Source organism: Curcuma longa, unplaced genomic scaffold, assembly GCF_044706935.1.
Source record: "Curcuma longa cultivar G26 ecotype Majalengka, Jawa Barat unplaced genomic scaffold, ITB_CL_G26_1.1 contig_20811, whole genome shotgun sequence".
NCBI classification, from domain to species: domain Eukaryota; kingdom Viridiplantae; phylum Streptophyta; class Magnoliopsida; order Zingiberales; family Zingiberaceae; genus Curcuma; species Curcuma longa.
In genome coordinates, this window is record NW_027431492.1 from 1 (window position 1) to 18,972 (window position 18,972).

Consider the following 18,972-nt stretch of genomic DNA (forward strand, 5'->3'; position numbering starts at 1 on the left):
ATTCATAACATAAGAAAATTTATGATTGATTCACAACTCGTGAGCATCTCTACATGTGCAATTATGAATGTATTAGAATTATCCCTAGTCGAGGAATAGATGAGCACGGACGTCATCGATTCTATTGAGACTAGCACGTTTAGACTCCTTGGTTAACCAAGCAGCTGATCTCACTGCTGGAGACATTGGATGTTGAGAGTTAAAAGTGGATGTTGGTTAAAGGTAACCAGTTCATTGGAGTGACCTGCCGTGAGACTTTATATAGTTTTGTACATATGTCAATGAAGATCTCAATGCAGCTTAAGTGCGAGTTTCCTCTAACTTGCAATATTCAAGTCACCTTGATCATGGAGGTTTATACTTTGACATCTTAAGCAAGCATCTCTGAGGAGGTGTGAAATCGGGATGATTAGGTATACGTCGAAGTGCTCGAAGGTGTTTGAATAGCCCACAGAGGATTCACCGCTCCTTGAATAGGAGACGTATACCTTGTGACCGCTTGTCAGGATTGTTACTAAAAGTCTTTAACCAAAGCATTACATATCAAGAGTACGAGACTCTTGGACACATGTACAAGTAACTTAAATCCACAGGACAAGAAAGCAACTTGGGCTATGTGTGACGTAGTCAGCCTAGTGGGGACCGACACATAGACCATGTTCTGAACCAAGCGAGTATAAGACGGTGAAAGAAATGAGGCACGATTCAGTGGAGCTGCTGAAGGGTTTAGAATTGTTCTGGAATCAATTGTTGATTTTCTGATCAATTGGGGATCATGATGTACTACTAGGTGTCACTCATGATCGTTCCGTAATTAATGGTTAATTATAGACGACCAACATAATCGGGAACCTGTTGGGTCACACAGACTATAAGTTCTCCGAAGGACTTAAAACGAGTTTGAAAATTGGATTCTCAGAACGAGAAAAATAAAGTATAGTTGGACCGGATAAAGGATAATATGATGGAATTCATCTTACGAAGATAAAACGAACAAAACTGATTTCGTTCAAATCAGAAGAGATGACAATCTTCTTCTTATGAAGATGAAACAAACAAAATCAGTTTGGGTCAAATCAGAGTTTGTTTGGTTAGTGAACCAAACGATTTAATTTAAACCCGATTTGCTACAGTAAACCCTAAATGAACCCGGTCTGGTTCGATTCACTACAGTGTGAACCCAGTTTAGGGTTTTTTCTTTTCTCCGTTTTTTCTTTTCCCCTCCGCTCCGCCACACTGTGGAAAACAGGGGTTGCGATCCCCTTTAAAACAAGGATCGCGACCAAGAGACTGTGTAACTGTCGGAGAAGCAGTGGGTGAAGCCAGCCACCACCCGTTATGGCGCCGAAAACCCTAGGTGTTCATCCTCTTCCCCGTGTCTCTCTTCTCCCGGCACCTCCTTTCTCCTTATGTTGCGCCGCCACTCACCATTCGAGAAGAAGGAGCCAGAGACGTTTTTTCCCCATGACGCGTCGCCGAAGAAGCAAGAGCTGGAGAGAACTCTAACGTGTCCTGTTCAGCCTCGCCCCAAAACTCTCCAACGATGCCCTGTTCCTCCTCCTTCTCCACCGCGACAAAACAGAGGGAACCGAGCCTCTTCTTCCTGAGCGCCGTCTGCCGGAGAGACCACAGCGCCGCCCGGGCTCTTCCTCTGCCCGATTAGACTGTGAAGGAGAATGTCTCCGGTGTGCTTGTTCACCCGAGCTCGGTGTTGGATGCCTGCAAAGACTCTGTTTTGGTCGTGTGAAAGGAGAGAGAACACAAGGATTGTATTAGGTTTAGATGTCATAACTCTGTGCGATTGTTGGGAATTATTTCCAATAATTAGACAAATTATTCAGAAGCTATCAATTAATCCCGATCGACTGACGATCATCTACAATCCTCTCGGAAGCTTATGAAATTTTCAAAGAATTGTTTCATCATCACCGGAAAGAGTTTTCGGTTGGTTGTCCGTTATCGACGGTCAAAGGTTGACCACCATAAACTACATCGAGAATATGATTCTCAGTGATAGTTAGAAAGCCCCGGAACGATCGCGACAAATGTTGTTGCATGATTCTGGAATAAGGATTCTCTCGATTCGATCATCATCGATCATCAACTAATACCGAAGACGATCACATGACTCGTGGCTTCCGAAGTCATCCAAACGAGAGCTTGGCATGGATCACCAGTAGAAGCGGGACTTCGACGAGGACCGCTCGATTGATGTCATCATCGCTCAACATCATCATCCGTGAGGTACACGTAGAATATTCTTTTATTCTGAAAATTTTAATTGTGCGCAAAGAATAATTTATTATTCTGAAATTTTAAATTCCTGTCATGCCTTGTACATGTTATTTTCTGCTTTGCATGCATATGTTGTGATGATAATTAGTTTAATTATTTCTTTATTTCCACTGCGCACGTTTGTGAAACATGTAAACACGCGCTGTAGGATCGAGTGCACGTGAGAGGGGGGTGAATCATGTGACTTTTAGTTTTTTCGAAAAATCATGCACAGCGGAAAGATAAAAATACAATAAATGACAAATCACATGAAGATTTTACTTCGTTCGGAGTCGTCGACGACTCCTACTCGAAGGCCCAGGTCCCTTGGACCTTTCCTGTGGGCAATCCACTAAATCTCTCTACCAAAAAAAAAACTCTGGTAGAGTAGGCGAATACAATGAGAAAAGTGTGACAACCCCACACTTTTAATTTTTAAATAAGTGCAAAAATAAATAAATAAATAAAACTTCTTCGTTACCCAACAGTAGAAAAATCTGGACGAACTCGGATGTTGGGGATTATCTTCCGGCAGAAATTGGACGTGGTCGTGTCGAAGCTCGGGCTGCCGCAGAAGGATGACGTTGGTCGAAGTTCTGTTCAATTCATGCACTAACCAAGGCTTTATATAGATACGATTGAGTTATCTAGATCTGCAAATATTTTAAAAAAATATAAAACTTGATCCACTTCTTGCAATTTATCTTATCTAGAATTAAAGAATGATTCAAATTATATTTATTTATTTATAAGAAATTTTATCCTCCTTAAATAATTATTATAGATAGAAATAATTTTAGCATTTAATAAAATTTTATATTAGCAAAATAATAATGAAGATTAATTTTGTAGCGTTCACATGCAAAATTTATTTTATCCATATACCAAATAAATCCTATAAAATAGAGTTAGTATAATATATTAAAATACAGAATATTAATTAGATCCTGTCAATCCAGACCAGGATCTAACCAAGACTCAACTTAGATCACCCAAGTGGGTCTAAGTTGGACCGCGGATGTCCGCATCTCCACAATGGCATGATATTGTCCACTTTGGGCTTAAGCCCTCATGGCTTTGTTCTTGGGCTCTCCCTAAAAGGCCTCATGCCAATAGAGATACTTTCCATCCTTTTAAACCCATGATCTTTTCCATGTGTTTTAGATGTGGGACTATGTTTGCACCCTTGCAATCCAACAATCCCCCCCCCCTCAAACAAAGGACCACAGGCCCCCCCTCAAACGTCGTTTTTAATGTCTGAATCCTCGACCCACCAAGACTTTTTTGCCCCTCAGTCTACCCGACCTACTAGGACTTCCATCTAACCGCAACTAGGACTTTTTTGCCCCTCGGTCCACCCGACCTACTAGGACTTCCCACCTAGCCGCAACTAAGACTTCTAGGACTTTTTGTCCCTCGGTCCACCCGACCTACTAGGACTTCTCACATAGTATTTGGTCCTCTTGATTCAGACATGGGAGCGTCCACTTCCTTTGTTTAAGGTTCAACCCACATGGTTAGATCTAGATCATGGCTCTTCCGGCGGTTAGTCCGGTGAAGAGCAGTCTCGCTCTGATACCAGTACTTGTTAGGTCCCCAAGGATGTCTGCATCTCCACAATGGCATGATATTGTCCACTTTGGGTATAGGCCCTCATGACTTTGTTCTTGGGCTCTCCCCAAAAGGTCTCATGCCAATGGAGATACTTTCCATCCTTTTAAATCCATGATCTTTTCCATGTGCTTTAGATGTGGGACTATGTTTGCACCCTTGCAATCCAACACGCGCATTGTACCAGGACGATCCCAACAAAAGCTAGTTCTAGAAATTATACACTTTGTTAATCTAAGAAAGGAACTCTGGTCTAACAAGTCTAGTTTGGTGAGATAGCTTCGGTTAGTTCTACTCATCTAGGTAAACCAAATAGGGTATTTCTTACCCCACTTGACTACCTAAACTGAATTTCTCTAACATACTATCATCTCGCCCCGCCCTGGTACTAGGTTGGACAAGTATTAATCAAGCCTATGTTCTTAATTAACTTAGGTTCAATCTAAGTTCAAAGGAAATAATAAAAAAAAGGAATCAAATAAATCTTATCTAACTAAAATGATTTTGGATCCCTTGGATCATGATCCATGTTAAGTTGGATCAAATAGTATATTTAATCCTTGGGAATCCAATTAATCTTGATTCAATTCAACTTGATTGATCAGGCTGGACTTAGAACCCATGTTTGGACTTAGGGTTTCTTGGTTTGATTTACCAAAGACAAATAAGACCTATGTGTGACTTTGTGTCCAAGTTCAGAACCCATGTTTGGACTTAGGGTTTCTTGGTTTGATTTACCAAAGACACCATCTCATGGTATGATTTGATTCAATTCGGAGAATTTTGGAATGATTTCAGAAGATATTTTCGATTAGTAATCGATCACCTGATCGATTACCTCCCCTCAAGGGGACATCATCGATTACCTAGATTATAGGACACAGTTTCCTTAAGGATTTCTATAATCAACAACACACCATGTACATAATATTACTTCCCAACTCATCGGGCCTATTGATCTATCGATCTAAACCTCACCCTTTGATGAATTAAAGAAGTACATATTCAACAACACACCAAGCACACGTGTTTGTTAAGCACATTATATCGGGATTAAGAGCATGTACATCTATAGTAACAGAGGTTTAGTTCGATTATATAGTCAGTATAAATCGAACAATCCTCAGATGGTCCTGCTCAATACACACTAAGTGTACTAGTGTAATTCTATAGTCAAGACAGACTAAGACCAAATTACACTACAACCACTCCGATGGTTTGTCCAATCCATCTTGGTTGTAAACACTGTTTATAATCTATAAGGGACTGATAACATGGTCTTCTGTGTGTGACTCCGCACACCATGTTAGTCTACAGTATAGATTAAATGGATACTGCAAAATATTGACCAAATGTGATTCTCATTTCAGAATATTTATTTACATAGCTAGGATTCTAGTATACATCCCAACACAAGCATCATGTCAAGATACTTGGAGTCGCAATGAACTTTTCTAATGATCATTTCATATCGTCAACTTAAAGTTTTAATTTGAAATTTTCTTCCTCAAGTTGGACTTGCATTAAAATTCCAACTTGAACATTTTCAATTGACAAGCTAATATTAACTTTCTCCTTGAGGAGTGTTATCTTCTTTTGGAGAGAGTTAACTTGGACATTGGACTTTGTCAATTTTTTTGTTAAACGATATATGATATAATATAATTTTTCTATTAATGAATTGCTTACATTGCTATTTATACCTTCTGAACCAAATACAGATCTATGGCTCAATTCTGATTCAGTTTCGGACTCTGTGTTTGGTTCGGTCTCAATCTTAGCAATCTCTTTTCTTGCTCGGAGGGCTAGGAAACTTGTGTTTCTGACTTCTCTGTGCTACCTGCACATTTAATTCAAATTGTTAAATCATTTTATAGACTTAACTTGAAACCTTTGTCATTATCAAAATTCATGTTCGATCATCTAATGCTCTCTGCACTAGCAAGAGTAACATTTAAATCTACAATTGATCAATCGACTGATGGATAAGATCAGTTGACTTGATAGACAAAAATTAGCCCAAATATCAATCCTATAAAAGAAGATTTTAAAATATTTTGAAGCAATCACTTTTTGAAGATTTTGAAATGAAGTTCTAGTGCATTTGCAGACCAACAAGAGGTAAAACCAAGCAATCAATATTAAACAATGCCGAGTTCAATTAGTGTAAACTTTAGTTTAAATTGTATTTTAATTTTCATTTTAAATCTTGTCTTATTGGGGAGAAGAGAGGAAAAAGAGGAGTGTCAACAATTCATCATCATGCCCAAATAGATTTTGACTTCCTCTTCTTATATCAGCCCATCCTATAGTAATTTAAACTCCTTAATACACAATGTATTAGATCACTTGATGGGATTTAATTTTTTTAATTCAGATATTCAGCTCTTGTGATTCGAATAATCCTAAAGGTGGATGGATATGATATCACAGACAGCCCATCAAATAAATTTGAAAGTGCACGCGGCATCTCACCTAGTATTTTTTTATCCAGTACATCGTAATTAGAATTTGAATTATAAATACTTAAATAACCCATTGAATATCTTACAGCTGCATTATTGTTGGGGTGACAGAGTTTAATTCTTGATGATAATAATGTATGATATTAATTAATATATATTAGCCGGAGATTTAATCCTTCAAAATTATGTTAATCTCATGTGTCTGACTGGAAGACTTATTATTGTATATGTTATTAAGATTTTACCAGGCCACAACATCAATCAAGAGTACAATTGGTAAAGTTTATTAACCTTTTGATTTGATTGGTCATGCACTCATTGCACAAATATAATTAAATCCACCGCCCATATATCAACGTCGACGAACAGCGTGACGGCGACGTGTCGCTATTCGTAACGTCGATGCTTATCTGCGGCACTCCGGCGTCAGCGAGTGATCCTTGCTGCTGTCCTCGCAGTAGTCGTACACCAGGTAGTTTCGCCTCGCCCACTCCATCGCCGCGTTCTGCTGCGCGCTAAGCCCGCCGCCGACCGGCGACGCCGCCACCGGCCGGCACCAGGCCGGCGCGAAGGCGGAGCAGCCCCCGATCTTGAACCCGGTGTACCTCGCCACGAAAGGCTGGTACTGGTAGTCCACCTTGTACTTGCCGTTCTCCGTCGCCCACGGCGAAGCGTCCCAGATCGAGCCGTACATCCACATCGGGCGGTCAGGGAACGTCCACCCCGCCGACGAAGACTTGGCGTACCTCCGTATCGGCACGTCGTCCACCAAGAATCTACACGCACCCCAATTTACTTAATTAATATCCATATGATCTACGTTTATTAATTATCCAAATTAAGGAAGAGATGAATGCACGAGTACATGATCTCGTCAGGGTTCCAGATAATGGCGTAATGATGGAAGTCGGCGGTGGGATCGAACCACAAGTGGAACCTCACCTCCCGGCCGACCAGTCGACCGTCGCCGCTGCCGCGGACGTAGACGTTGGTTTGAACAGTGTAGGGCTTTCCCGGCGTGGTGCCGAGGAACTCGATGTCCACCTCGTCATGGTACCCCGGATGAGCTTGATCGTTCGATAACTGTATATATATATAAATAGATCTATCATCAATGGTCCTTTTCTTAAATTATATATATTGACAGTAGCACTCACGTAAAAAGCGGTGTTGACGCCGGCGGTGTATCCACTTTGAAGCTTGATCGAGGCACCAAAGTAGCCATTGCGATACGGTCGATTCGACTTAAACCCACTGCCTGCAGAAGTTGAAATTAATAGTAAAATTAAAGCAATGATGCATGAGAATTTAAGGGGGGAATATTAACGTAATGCAGAAGCATGCCTGAGCTTCTGTCCAGCCACATCGTGATGGAATATTGATCTTGAGAGAGGGTTTGGTGCTGAGGACCCCAAAGATTACTGTAAGCCTCGCTGAACCTTAATGGCCGAATCAAAGAGCTCGGTCGGTATCCAGGAGAGGGCTGGGCGTGGGCGAGCGCTGCGAGGTGGAAGAGAAGGCAAGCGAGGAGAGGAAGACCCATCAGTTGGCAGGAGGAATGATGATAATCAATCGATCATTGGTCTGGTGCGAGTGGATGCTCGGAAGAGCGAAGGGTATAAATAGGAAGGAATTAACTGAATGGAGGAGCTAGTTGATGAGACGTTGGGGAGATGATGACAAACACAGATAAAAAGAATGTAAAAGATCGCAAAAATAAATATATCTTAACTTGAGATGATTTTACCATTGTTGCTTTAAGGTGTTGTATGATATGACTGTGGACAAACTGGGTGAATCTTGCAAGGAGAAGAAGAAGAAACGTTAGATTAATGATTGAAGAATGAGCCTTGATGATTAAATATTGTTGGGAACGAGTCAAAGAGGTGGTTCTAGCTGTGTTATTAAATACTGTTAGTTAGTGAGATAATTGAACTGATCACGCCATTCCTTGTGCTGATATAGAACTCGCAATAGCACATCAGCTTTTTAATCAAATCAAGAAGAAAAGCTCCAAAAAATAGTAAATATGTTATTCTATCGAGATTATTTACTTACATGTAGAGAACAGTTCTGTGACAAGGATATCTAGTGATAAAGAATTGGAGGATAATTAACGAAAACGTCAAGAGAGCAATAGATTAGGAAGGTACCTGTTACCATGAACCAGTTGAACTGATTGGGACGAATTTTGGGAACACTTCAATAATTTTAGAAACACCTAGGCGTAGCAGCAAAATTCAAAAAGGCAAAGCATCTTGGAAGAGATTTAGAGGATGAGTCCAGGCAGAAATTCAATCTACAGAGCTAATAATTCATGCTGAAAATGATGTGCCAACCCCCTTCCTGCAGCAAGGCCTAGAACAGCAACTAGTGATCTTGTCAGTAGTGAAGACAATTTCCATGCATGAACCTTAAGAAACAAAGGAACAAGCATATATACCATTAAACAGTTGGCAAAACTCAAATGAGTTTTTTTTTTTCAAGTAATAAGAGAAGTATTTCTTTTTTTTATCATCAAAAGAGCACTTCTTTCTATCAAATAATTATCTACCCCTCTAAACTCACTGCACTGATGCGCGCACTCTCGCCTACTCTCGCCTACTTGCCAAAGAAAACAAAACTGAAAGCACAATTGACAGACACAATACTGTATCTTGTCAAAAAAATGGCCATTTTTGTGTTGCACGATGTGATTTCCTACACTCTCATTGAAACTATCATAGTTACATATATTTTAGGGAAATGCACATTAGATTGTGGACGTTGGAACTCTATTTTGGTAGTTAGAATATTGACAATAGAGTTTATCAAAAGCAAATTAAAGTTTAAAGTAGCTTGCAATATTGTAAGGAGCTCTATATCAGAGCTATATGTAGGGTTTATATAATTAGCTACCTTCTATAATTTTGTAGGTATTATTATGCATTCTTTATTATATGATATGTTGAAATCCTAATGTATATAGTAAACCAATAGAATTCTGTCACACAAAGATGAGAAAAATATAGATTTCATATAAGTCATTCAATTATGAACAACAACAAATCTAGAAATTTAATTGTTGTGCAAGGAAGAAATATGCTTTACAAATGAAACATGCTCATATAGCAATGGAATAAAATTATAACTTTATAACATAAATGATATGAAGTGCAATGAAAATCGTAACTTATGTATGTACTTTGTATATTTAGATATTGTATATACTAGTTTTGTACCTAATTCTACATAGGTATTTCAGAGTCATTTGACAATTCCAAAGGCTTGGGCAGACTCAAAAGACCTCTTCGAGTAAAAATACTTCATATAAGTTTGGCTATAATTTCTAAATGGGTATTTTTGAACTCGTTTAGTAGTTTTGAAAACATGAATTGACTCTAATGGCTTCATAGAATATATTTATCCATTTAAATTCACCATTGGAACTTTTAATCCAAGATACAAATTTTTAATTTTATTTACTCTATATATTGATCAAAGTTACAAAGTTATATTTTCATTCTTGGACATTATAGTTTTTCTTTTTGCACATTCCTTGTAGACTACATAGCCACTAGAGCTATATTGATCTAGTGTCTGTCCTTCTTGCACAGCACCAATCAAACATAAATTATATAAACAAGCTATATATATATCCTATGACCTATCCTTGCAAATTTAGGAAATTCAATTAAGTTCCTTTCTCCTCTTTAATTCTTGTCCCATTTGATTATTCTATTCTACCATCAAATGATTCTTCATCAATAAAATATAATACGATTATTTAAAGTGCTGGAGTAATATATGGTACAACATTTTAGTGAGTTTACATGGGTAGATTTGATAGATAACACACAGAGGCACACTATTCCAATGATAAATATAAAAAAATATGCTTTAAAAAAAATTAATTGATGCCCTTTTGATTTTTCTTTTGGACGTAAACACAAACATTGTATGAGCATCTGTAGCATATTTGACTAATTAATACACTGAAGTCGGCATCAGTTTCAAGAGCTATCTACCATGCAAGGTGCAGACAAAAGATGGATGCAAGGGATGTCGGTAGACTGCAACTACTTGTTCCCATGCATCATGTAGATCAGTCCCTTGCGATTAAGGGTACCTTGAAGATCATGGCAATCTAAAAGATTAAGTTTATATATATATAGAATTGGATGGTTTGCTTGTCAAGTTTGGAGATGGTCCATCTCATGATCGATGTGTTGCGTTGCTAGCCGTCCAAGTAAACTACAAAATCTTATGTTTTTCATACAACTAATCGTGTGTATGTTGTGATCTATAAGTTTGACATCCACAGCTTCATCTTAATTAAGATCCATCATGCATTGGCCAAAGGTTTAAGCATATGATATATACTGAAGTGTTATCTAGATCTGAACACTAATGTTGGATTCTTTTGGTTGTCTTGTTCATGGTTTGACATGCCAACAGACAAACAAGGGCCGTCTAGGGCAAGTGAAGGAGTAGCCTCAACTACTCTCGCAATTGTTTTTCAATTGAATATATATTTGGATAGTGAAGGCCCCATTTGGCTTGCCTTGACGACGATCAATGAAGGTGATGATGTATGCAAATTATGCTATTAAACCCACTAGACTTTTTTAAATTAAGAAATAAAATTTACAAGGAAAAGATGGCAAGATCGGCGAGAAGCCACTTTTATTGTAGTAGGACAATAATGGACCTTGATCCCTTGAACCTTTTAGCTCAAATGATAAGTTTGTAAAAAGATGAATAACCTACAATTCACCGAGTAAAATGAATACATCTCGTATAGAAAGAATGAACAATATACAATCCACTAAGTGAGGAATGCATCTCACATAATAGAGTGAAAGACTTGCAATTTATCCAACAATAAAGGTCATGGAACCAAAGCTCAAGCTAAAATAGATAAATAACTATCATAAAAGGTATGCAATAATATAAAAGCAAGTATCAAACAACTAGAGTAGAGACAAATCTCAAAAATAAATCGACTTAATTTTTCAAAACAACTTTATAGTTAATCTCATATCATGTTTTTTCACCAATTTTAATCATGCACAAGATAAGTTTAGGAAAACAACAAGAAACATCCACCTAAAATAAAGAACCTCTAATTGATATTCGACCATAAGGTTCACTCATAGCATTATTGTAACTCAATCTATAAAATATTTCCCAACTTCAACCTTTAGTTATGATCTTAATTATCGAGATAAAAATACAACAAAAAGCTTACATCATATCAAAACCGCAAAGGTAAAGTGAATCAACCTCTACTCAAGCCTCTTTCAATCTAGCTAGAAAGAGATATTACATTATTGAAGTTTAAATGTGATGAGTGAAGCTTGCCGCTCAGTGCACCTTGCTCGTGCAAGTTGTGATTGGCGAACTCACCTCTATAAGTATGGTGATGCATAGACAAGCATGTAGGTAGACTTGTTAGGAAACAATTGTCAGAAATGGCTCACAATTAGATGATAAATCCTATTTAGTTTAGAAAATTGTAAGTGTAATATAATCAAATCTAGTTATAATTAGATGATAAACTAATTCACCTTCATGTAAATTAGAAGATAAGTAAAGACATTAAGATATAGAAAATTAAACTAAACTATTGAGTCCAAAATGTAAAGCCAAATTAGAATGAATCATCTACTAAAATGCCAAAGTTATTCAATGTGATCACAAGGTGTGTGTCAAGATCACAGGAAGTAAATATTACATGATCACATGGAAACAACTTTGCATTTTAAATAGACGATTGTTGTAAATAAATAAATGATACACACACATAATGTCTTTGTGACAAAGCCTCATTTATTTGAGGATAAGCTAAAATGGTTATACTCAATGCGCTTGCTTAGTTTAATTTCTATTGGTAAGTTTTATTATCATTCTATATTTCTTCTAGTTCATATCCTACTTATTTTATGGTGATGAAAATAATTATTTTCACTTTTATAGTTTTTCTTGCAAGCCACTAGTCAACTAAAATCTGACTCACGTCGCACAGCTGCTCTGCCGATGAATGAACTTGAAGAGAGACTGAACAGGAGGATTAGATGGGTGCCGGGTATTCCCGATAGACCACTCCGATGCTCAAGTTAGTACTGGTAGAAGAAGAAGTAAAAGAGAAAGTATACGAAGTTGCTGAAGTTGTCCAGAGAGATTTTTCATCCTATGAGAGAGTTTATATACTTACGAGAAAGGAATCTCAACGTCAACTTGAGAGAAGACCTCTATCGGGACATAGAAGACTAATTCTAGGGGTTGCTGACATGGGGTCCCCACAGGAGGCGCCTGAGGGACCAAGTTTGTCAACCTTGTAACCGCCCTATGGCTTGGCATTGCAGATTATTCTTACTTTTTGATCGTATGCGCAGGCACGAGAGAATCCAGGGAACCAGGCTTGACAATCTCGTAATCGCCTTGACCCCTTGGTAGACCTCACATGCTTGTGGGATCTTGGCAGTTTCTGTGTAAGGCGGGGCAGTGGCCGAGATGAGGCGTGGAGAGACCGAGCAGGCCGAGGGGCCGCTTAACTGAGGAATTCGTAGAGGATGAGCGATGGAGGAGCTAATTCATCTGAGAGCGGGGTTGCCAAGTTGTTGAGCGGTTGAGTGGTCGAGTGATCAAGAGGTGAATTAGTTGAGCAACCGAGAGGCCGAGAGACAGAGACAATCGAGGTCGGGATGACCAAATGGCCAAGAGAGATGGAGTGACCAAGAGACCAAGTAGCCGAGACAGCTCAGGTCAGGCTAGCTAAGACTGTGTAGACGAGACGATTCAGGTTGGGATGCCCGAGTGGCTGAGATGATCAAGAGACCGAGACGGTCCAGGTCGGGATGGCTGAGTAACTGAGATGACTGAGAGATCGAGACGGTCCAGGTTGGGATGGTTGAGTGGCCAAGAGAGATGGAGTGATCGAGAAACCTAGTAGCCGAGACGGCTCAGGTCGGAATGGCTAAGACCGTGTAGATGAGACGGTCCAGGTCGGGATGGCCGAGATGACCAAAAGGCCGAAATAGTCCAGGTCGGGATGGCCGAGTGGTCAAGAGAGATGGAGTGACTGAGAGACCAAGTAACCGAGACGACTCAGGTCGAGATGGCCGAGACTGTGTAGACGAGACGGTCTAGGTTGGAATGGCCGAGATCATGTAGATGAGATGATTTAGGTCAGGATGGCCGAGTGGCTGAGATGATCGAGAGACCGAGTAGTAAAATGGCTATGATTGAGACAGTCGAGGTCAAGCTGAAAACGCTGATCTACTTAAGATTGATTATTGACTTTTCTGACTTGACGCATTAGCTCACCCCTTGACCATCTTGCCATGTAAATAAGGCTAATTAGAATCCACCACATCATATACCATGCTCAGTTGGGCTGTGTTTAATTAGAACTCATTATTTGGAAGGCAAATCGTCAAACACTAGCTTGAGCCTTTGACTAGAAATTGGTCAGTTCAAGTGTATGTTCTTCCCCATTTTAAAGCTTAGATTAAGAAAACATACATCATTTTACTTAACAGAGAAGTTTTAATATAATGTCATTGATGGTTTGTTTAAACCTAACATAACACAAAGATATCAGATTTAATTTCTCATAGATAATTTATTAATGCAGATCTTCTAAAATGGAAAGTTGGAATCTATGAAAAGTAACTTTAAAATTGACTAGACTGTCCACTTTAAAATAATCCTAACCTTCAGATCAATTTGTGGATTTGTATGAAAAAGAGGTTTAGAAAAGATTTCATTTTTTAAATTGTTATAATTCTATCCTCCCTCCTCCTCTTCCTCTTCCTATTGATGTTGCCAAAACTAACCCTTCCTACGTTGTTATCATGACAACGGTCATGACTTGTGGTCCTAATGAAATTATTATTAATTATGATAATATTGTCTGATAAAAAGGACATGACTTTATAATTAAGAAGTGAGATGAAATATTGAATTACCCATCATCATCATGCTATAGTCATGTCATATTGAAAAGAACAATGTTAAAAAAGATTAAATTATGACACATCAGAGATTACTTCAACTCAGTGATTTTTTTTCTGCTTGTATGCTAGTGTCTCATATTGTTATTGTTATGGAACAGGGCACTGGCAAGCAATAGAAACGTCCAAATCAAATGCATGATTTGCACTAGCAAAAGGAAGAATTATTTTAAGAAAGTGTTGAAGTATACTCGATTACAACTTTACACCTAAATAGACAATTCATCGAGAATGGAGGCTGCAGTATCATAAGATATAAAAAGTGATAATTAGATAGGGACTCAAAGCATCTTCTACATTGACTAAGATGAAGAGTCAAAAACAAATGAAGTTAATTCAAAGAACATTTCAATCGAGATGAATACCATTAAGAAGTAAACAGCTAACAGCTATTGTATTTCTCTAATTGATAGACTTACACTTACACAAGTGATGAAAGGCTAAGGGTAACCAATATTGATGGGGTCCCTGAAAGGGAAGACAATGAAGGCAAGCAGCCCATTGTATTTCTGTCTAAGCCAATTTAAAAAGTTAAATGAACTCAATTTTTTGCCACTTCTATTGTTTCCTGAAAGTATTGCCCATGCTCCATGCAAACAATCATAGACCTAGCGAGCGAGTCTAAGAATGAACTAATGATACAATAACAACTAAATCTTATCCCACTAGATAGAATCTTATCCCAAGAATAAACTAATATAACATAAAAATTAAAATTATTGACAACTTGTTAACAGGGAGCAAAGGTATTTGTAACCATCCTAAACGAGCATATAAGTCAGAGACAACACAGATTTAAAGTTCAGACACTTTTTAGACATCTAAATTTAAAAAAGAAAAAAAAAGAATATATAGAAAGCAGATCGTTGTGCAAGTTCTATAGTAAAGAACAAGGCCAGCCTGTTTACTTGAGAAAGGATCATCAAACTAATAGGCACAATGTTAGATACATTCGAGAAGAATACACCTGGCACTATAACACCCCATGCAAAAAGCTCACAAGGTTAAGTTACAAAAGAAGATAAATGGAAACAGTGTTGCAAACGCCAACTTTTTGGTAACAATTAGGAAGCAGGCAATAAATCACATGAGATCTCTGGCAAGCCTCAAATGCTGGTCATTCGAATCAACAAAATCAATGTTTGATCTCTTTAGAAGTTGATGGATTGATTCTTCTTCATCAGTTTCCTCTGCATTTGATGAATATGAATCCGATCCATCTTCTGTTTTTAAGAATTGTGATAACTCGATCAGATCAGATCAGATGGTAGAAATCAAATTAACTAGAAATCGTCTCTAGTGTCCTATATTTACAACAAACATCATAGCTCATGAAGAAATTCCATGCTTCCTAAACAATTAGAAAATTAAAAGGAACATCATTCATAAATTGATGGTAACAGTATATGCAGAACATGCATTCGTGTACAACAGTCTAATGTAGAACTTCCTATAGAGTAAAACATGTTAGTCGAAATAATGGATATTGGATGGTATAATCAAGATTTAAAATTTTGAGACATGCCGAAGTTTTGATTTATGACCAGAACGACAAGGTTTCGATACTGTATCTTACCGTGTCTATACGGTTTCAATACTTTTTTTAAATATAAATATATTAATTAAAAAATATTTTTATGAATATTTGATTATTATAGATGTTTACTATTGAGTTATATTTGAGATATTAAATGTTGAATTCAAATTTTGATATTATCTAGTGAAATATTTGATGCTTATTGAGTAAAAGTCAATTTAGGATTAACTAAAGTATGTCATGAAAATATGATAGGATCAGGTAGGTTTAAATTGTATTTAATTTAAATTTATTTTGATCAATTTAAAATTAGACCAATTTTACATATATATAATAATTATAGTAATATATTATAAGGTTAGAAATTATATAATATTATTTTTCTATCAATCTATTCCTCCATCTTAAAGAGATTTTTTTTTCTCTATTTACCTCATAAACAGATGGACAAAAAAAAAATTAACCATCCTTTATGAGGGATTTTTTTTCTTTGTTTATCTTATGGACAATGAAACTATGAAAGCGAAAAAATTAACAACGTTAAAGCTATTTTTTTTCTTTCTATTTACCCTCGTGGACGAATGAAAAAAAATAAATAACAATGAAGGAGAAAAAAAATTAATGGATCAAGGAGGGGAAAAAAATCAAGAGAGAGAAAAGAATTTGAATTAAATGTCATAAAAATTAAAAATTAAAAATTTTAACTTTAATTTAAAAAATTTTGGAGGAAGTCATGACCTCACAGTGTCCTCCACGACGTCGCAAGGTTGCAACTTCCTCCGAGACCTAATGAGGTTGTGCTAGTAACGGGCGGAATGGAAAATTCCTCCTATACCGACCGACACGGTATTTTATACCATGGGTATAACAGTCTAAATGTAGAAAACAACTATAAATTCCAAGTTCTACTCCATGCATAACTTCTTTTATGATTCATAAGATGATGGGCAACACAACATGACAAGTCCTCAAAACAAGCATGTTCAAAGTGCTACTATGATATAAAATACTTTGAAAGTGTCCCAAAGTGCTTGATGAATTTTGTGGACAAAAATATTAATGGATCATGGAGAAACCATGCTCACAAAAAAAAAAAAAAAGAATCAAACATGAAGGTGGAAAATCAGTTGCATGTTTAAAATAAAATTACATCCAACTTTGAATCATGTAAAAGCCACAAAATCTCAAGCCTAAAACCCAAATCCCTTGTTAAGTTTTGCCTACAGCGGTCCAAAAAAAGATATCTAGAAAGAAATATTCTAGAAGTAATGCTAAGGATTGCTGCCACGGTAAGGTTGCTGCATGTGACCTAGAGGTCACGGGTTAAATCCTGGAAACAGCCTCTTGCCAAAGGCAAGGTAAGGCTGAGTACAATGGATCCTTTCCCCGGACCCCGCATGGCGAGAGCTTAATCACCGGGCTGAGTTTAATGCTAAGGATTGGCGACATTGATTTATAAATAAACAAATGATAGTGATCTATCCAAAACTGAGAAAGCAAAGAGCAAAAAGAATATAGAAGGATATACTATGTAAACGGGTGGTAGAATGAAAAGTTCAAAGTTAGGGGAGTAATAAAAAATTTTTACCTATTTGATTGAATGGGAAGCAATGGAATGGCAAATGGCCTTAAGATTTAGTGCTCAGAGCTGTGATTTTCAGTTTCTAAACGAACACAATTAAAAATTCAGACCCAATTTGTTTCAAGGGATACACTTCCAGATGGGCACTTAGCCTGGATAATGCACAACAGCTACATCGACAAATTCTAGAATGACTGAAAACCAACTCCTACATAGCATATTTTTATTCAGCTGTTTATTCTTTTGATAAGGATCTATCTAGGTAAATTCTTTCCTCTTTAGCTGAAGCAATAATATCCAATCATCAAGAGCTAAAATGTTCTTCCATCTTATCTACAGGAAACTTCAGTTTCTTTTCTTGTAAGGATCTGTTTCTTTGAGAGAAAGGAAAAGAAATTTGATGGTAGAGGAGAGAAAGCAAGGTATGGATGACTCCCTCCACTATGTACTTCTAAGGATAGCAAACTATGAGAAGAGTGAGGACTGATCAGTCTGCTGTTTGTTTGATCCATCTCCTCCACCTTCTACCTCAATGAAGCTGATCAAGTTCGTGGTTGGTCTGCTTGTTGTAGCTGATAGTGCTCAGACTGAGCTACAAATGCAACAGAGTGCTTGAGCAGTGGCAACAATAGGGTAATCCAGGTGTCCAAGCAAAGTGATGCTCCATCTCCTCCAAATCTGCCCCACGAACAATTACCTAGAGGTAGCATAAACAAGCTAGGCACAACTGGTTAAAGGTATTGCAATAAGAGTATCAAAAGTTCCATTGTTGTGACCTCACCAAAATTTTCCCTTCTCTCCTCCCTCCCCCTTCGTCCCTTCCCTTCCTTTTCCTTTAACTTGATCCCCAAGTAACTACCAATCAAGGCCTTAAAGTTTGTGCATAAATATATATAAAAGATATATAAGTGTAAACAAAAGTAAGAAGATTTTCAAATCACCAGAATAGGCTGGATGAACTGGTAATTGTCCAACTGCTGGGACCCGAATGTTCTCAGGGAGAATGCAGTTAAAAAATGATCCTGAAAATTCCTAATCACGTGCAAATTAATATCCACATATTTTCATAAAACCAAAGGTTATTTTTCAAGAAAGACGCTAACCTAGTCTGGCAAGTCTATTCACCCATCCGGGAATAGGTTTTCCTGTCAAACTTCTACAAACTTCATCTGTGAAATGATTGCAGTTTTTGACGATCAAATGGTAGGTGTCACCATGATAGTTTCCAGCAAGACCTTCAAGGAATGAGCAGAATTCTGAGTGGGACATGTCAGTAGTGCCCAGACACACAGAACGTCTGAAGATAAAACCAGGACAGTTTTTCGGTTCCACCTCAAACACTCCACTCGCTGGGTAATCATGTGCTCCAAATCCATACTCCATACCATGAACTACAAAAAAAAAGTGAACTTAGTCGTTCATAATAGCATAGTAGATGAAACAATGGACAGAAAAATCTGGGGAAAAAACATCATGCAGTATGAAATATAGAGGTTTACTTGTGGA

General features: G+C 37.6%; 2 protein-coding genes across 2 annotated transcripts; both read right to left on the minus strand.

The window, feature by feature from the left end:
- Window positions 1-6,662: 6,662 nt before the first annotated feature.
- Window positions 6,663-7,921, minus strand: LOC141817525 (putative xyloglucan endotransglucosylase/hydrolase protein 32). Its single transcript, XM_074705166.1, has 4 exons — window positions 7,695-7,921; window positions 7,508-7,608; window positions 7,216-7,433; window positions 6,663-7,126 (listed from the first exon to the last, which is right to left on the minus strand). Exons 1-4 carry the CDS (start codon window positions 7,891-7,893, stop codon window positions 6,757-6,759), a joined length of 888 nt encoding a protein of 295 aa, XP_074561267.1. The 5' UTR covers window positions 7,894-7,921; the 3' UTR covers window positions 6,663-6,756.
- Window positions 7,922-15,250: 7,329 nt separating this feature from the next.
- LOC141817527 (deSI-like protein At4g17486) lies at window positions 15,251-18,857 on the minus strand (the record flags this gene model as incomplete). The annotated part of the gene is made up of 3 exons (XM_074705167.1): window positions 15,251-15,570; window positions 18,408-18,488; window positions 18,570-18,857. Coding segments are annotated over 3 exons (509 nt in total), but the record flags the coding sequence as incomplete, so codon positions are not given.
- Between the last annotated feature and the right edge of the window lie 115 nt (window positions 18,858-18,972).

Bases quoted from the DNA above. Each gene is read 5' to 3' on its own strand.
- LOC141817525 (XM_074705166.1), bottom strand. From the start codon at position 7,893: ATGGGTCTTCCTCTCCTCGCTTGCCTTCTCTTCCACCTCGCAGCGCTC. The intron at 7,609-7,694 runs GCATGCTTCTGC...CAACTTCTGCAG, and splicing joins GTGGCTGGACAGAAGCTCAG to GCAGTGGGTTTAAGTCGAAT. The intron at 7,127-7,215 runs GTACTCGTGCAT...GGGTGCGTGTAG, and splicing joins TGGAACCCTGACGAGATCAT to ATTCTTGGTGGACGACGTGC.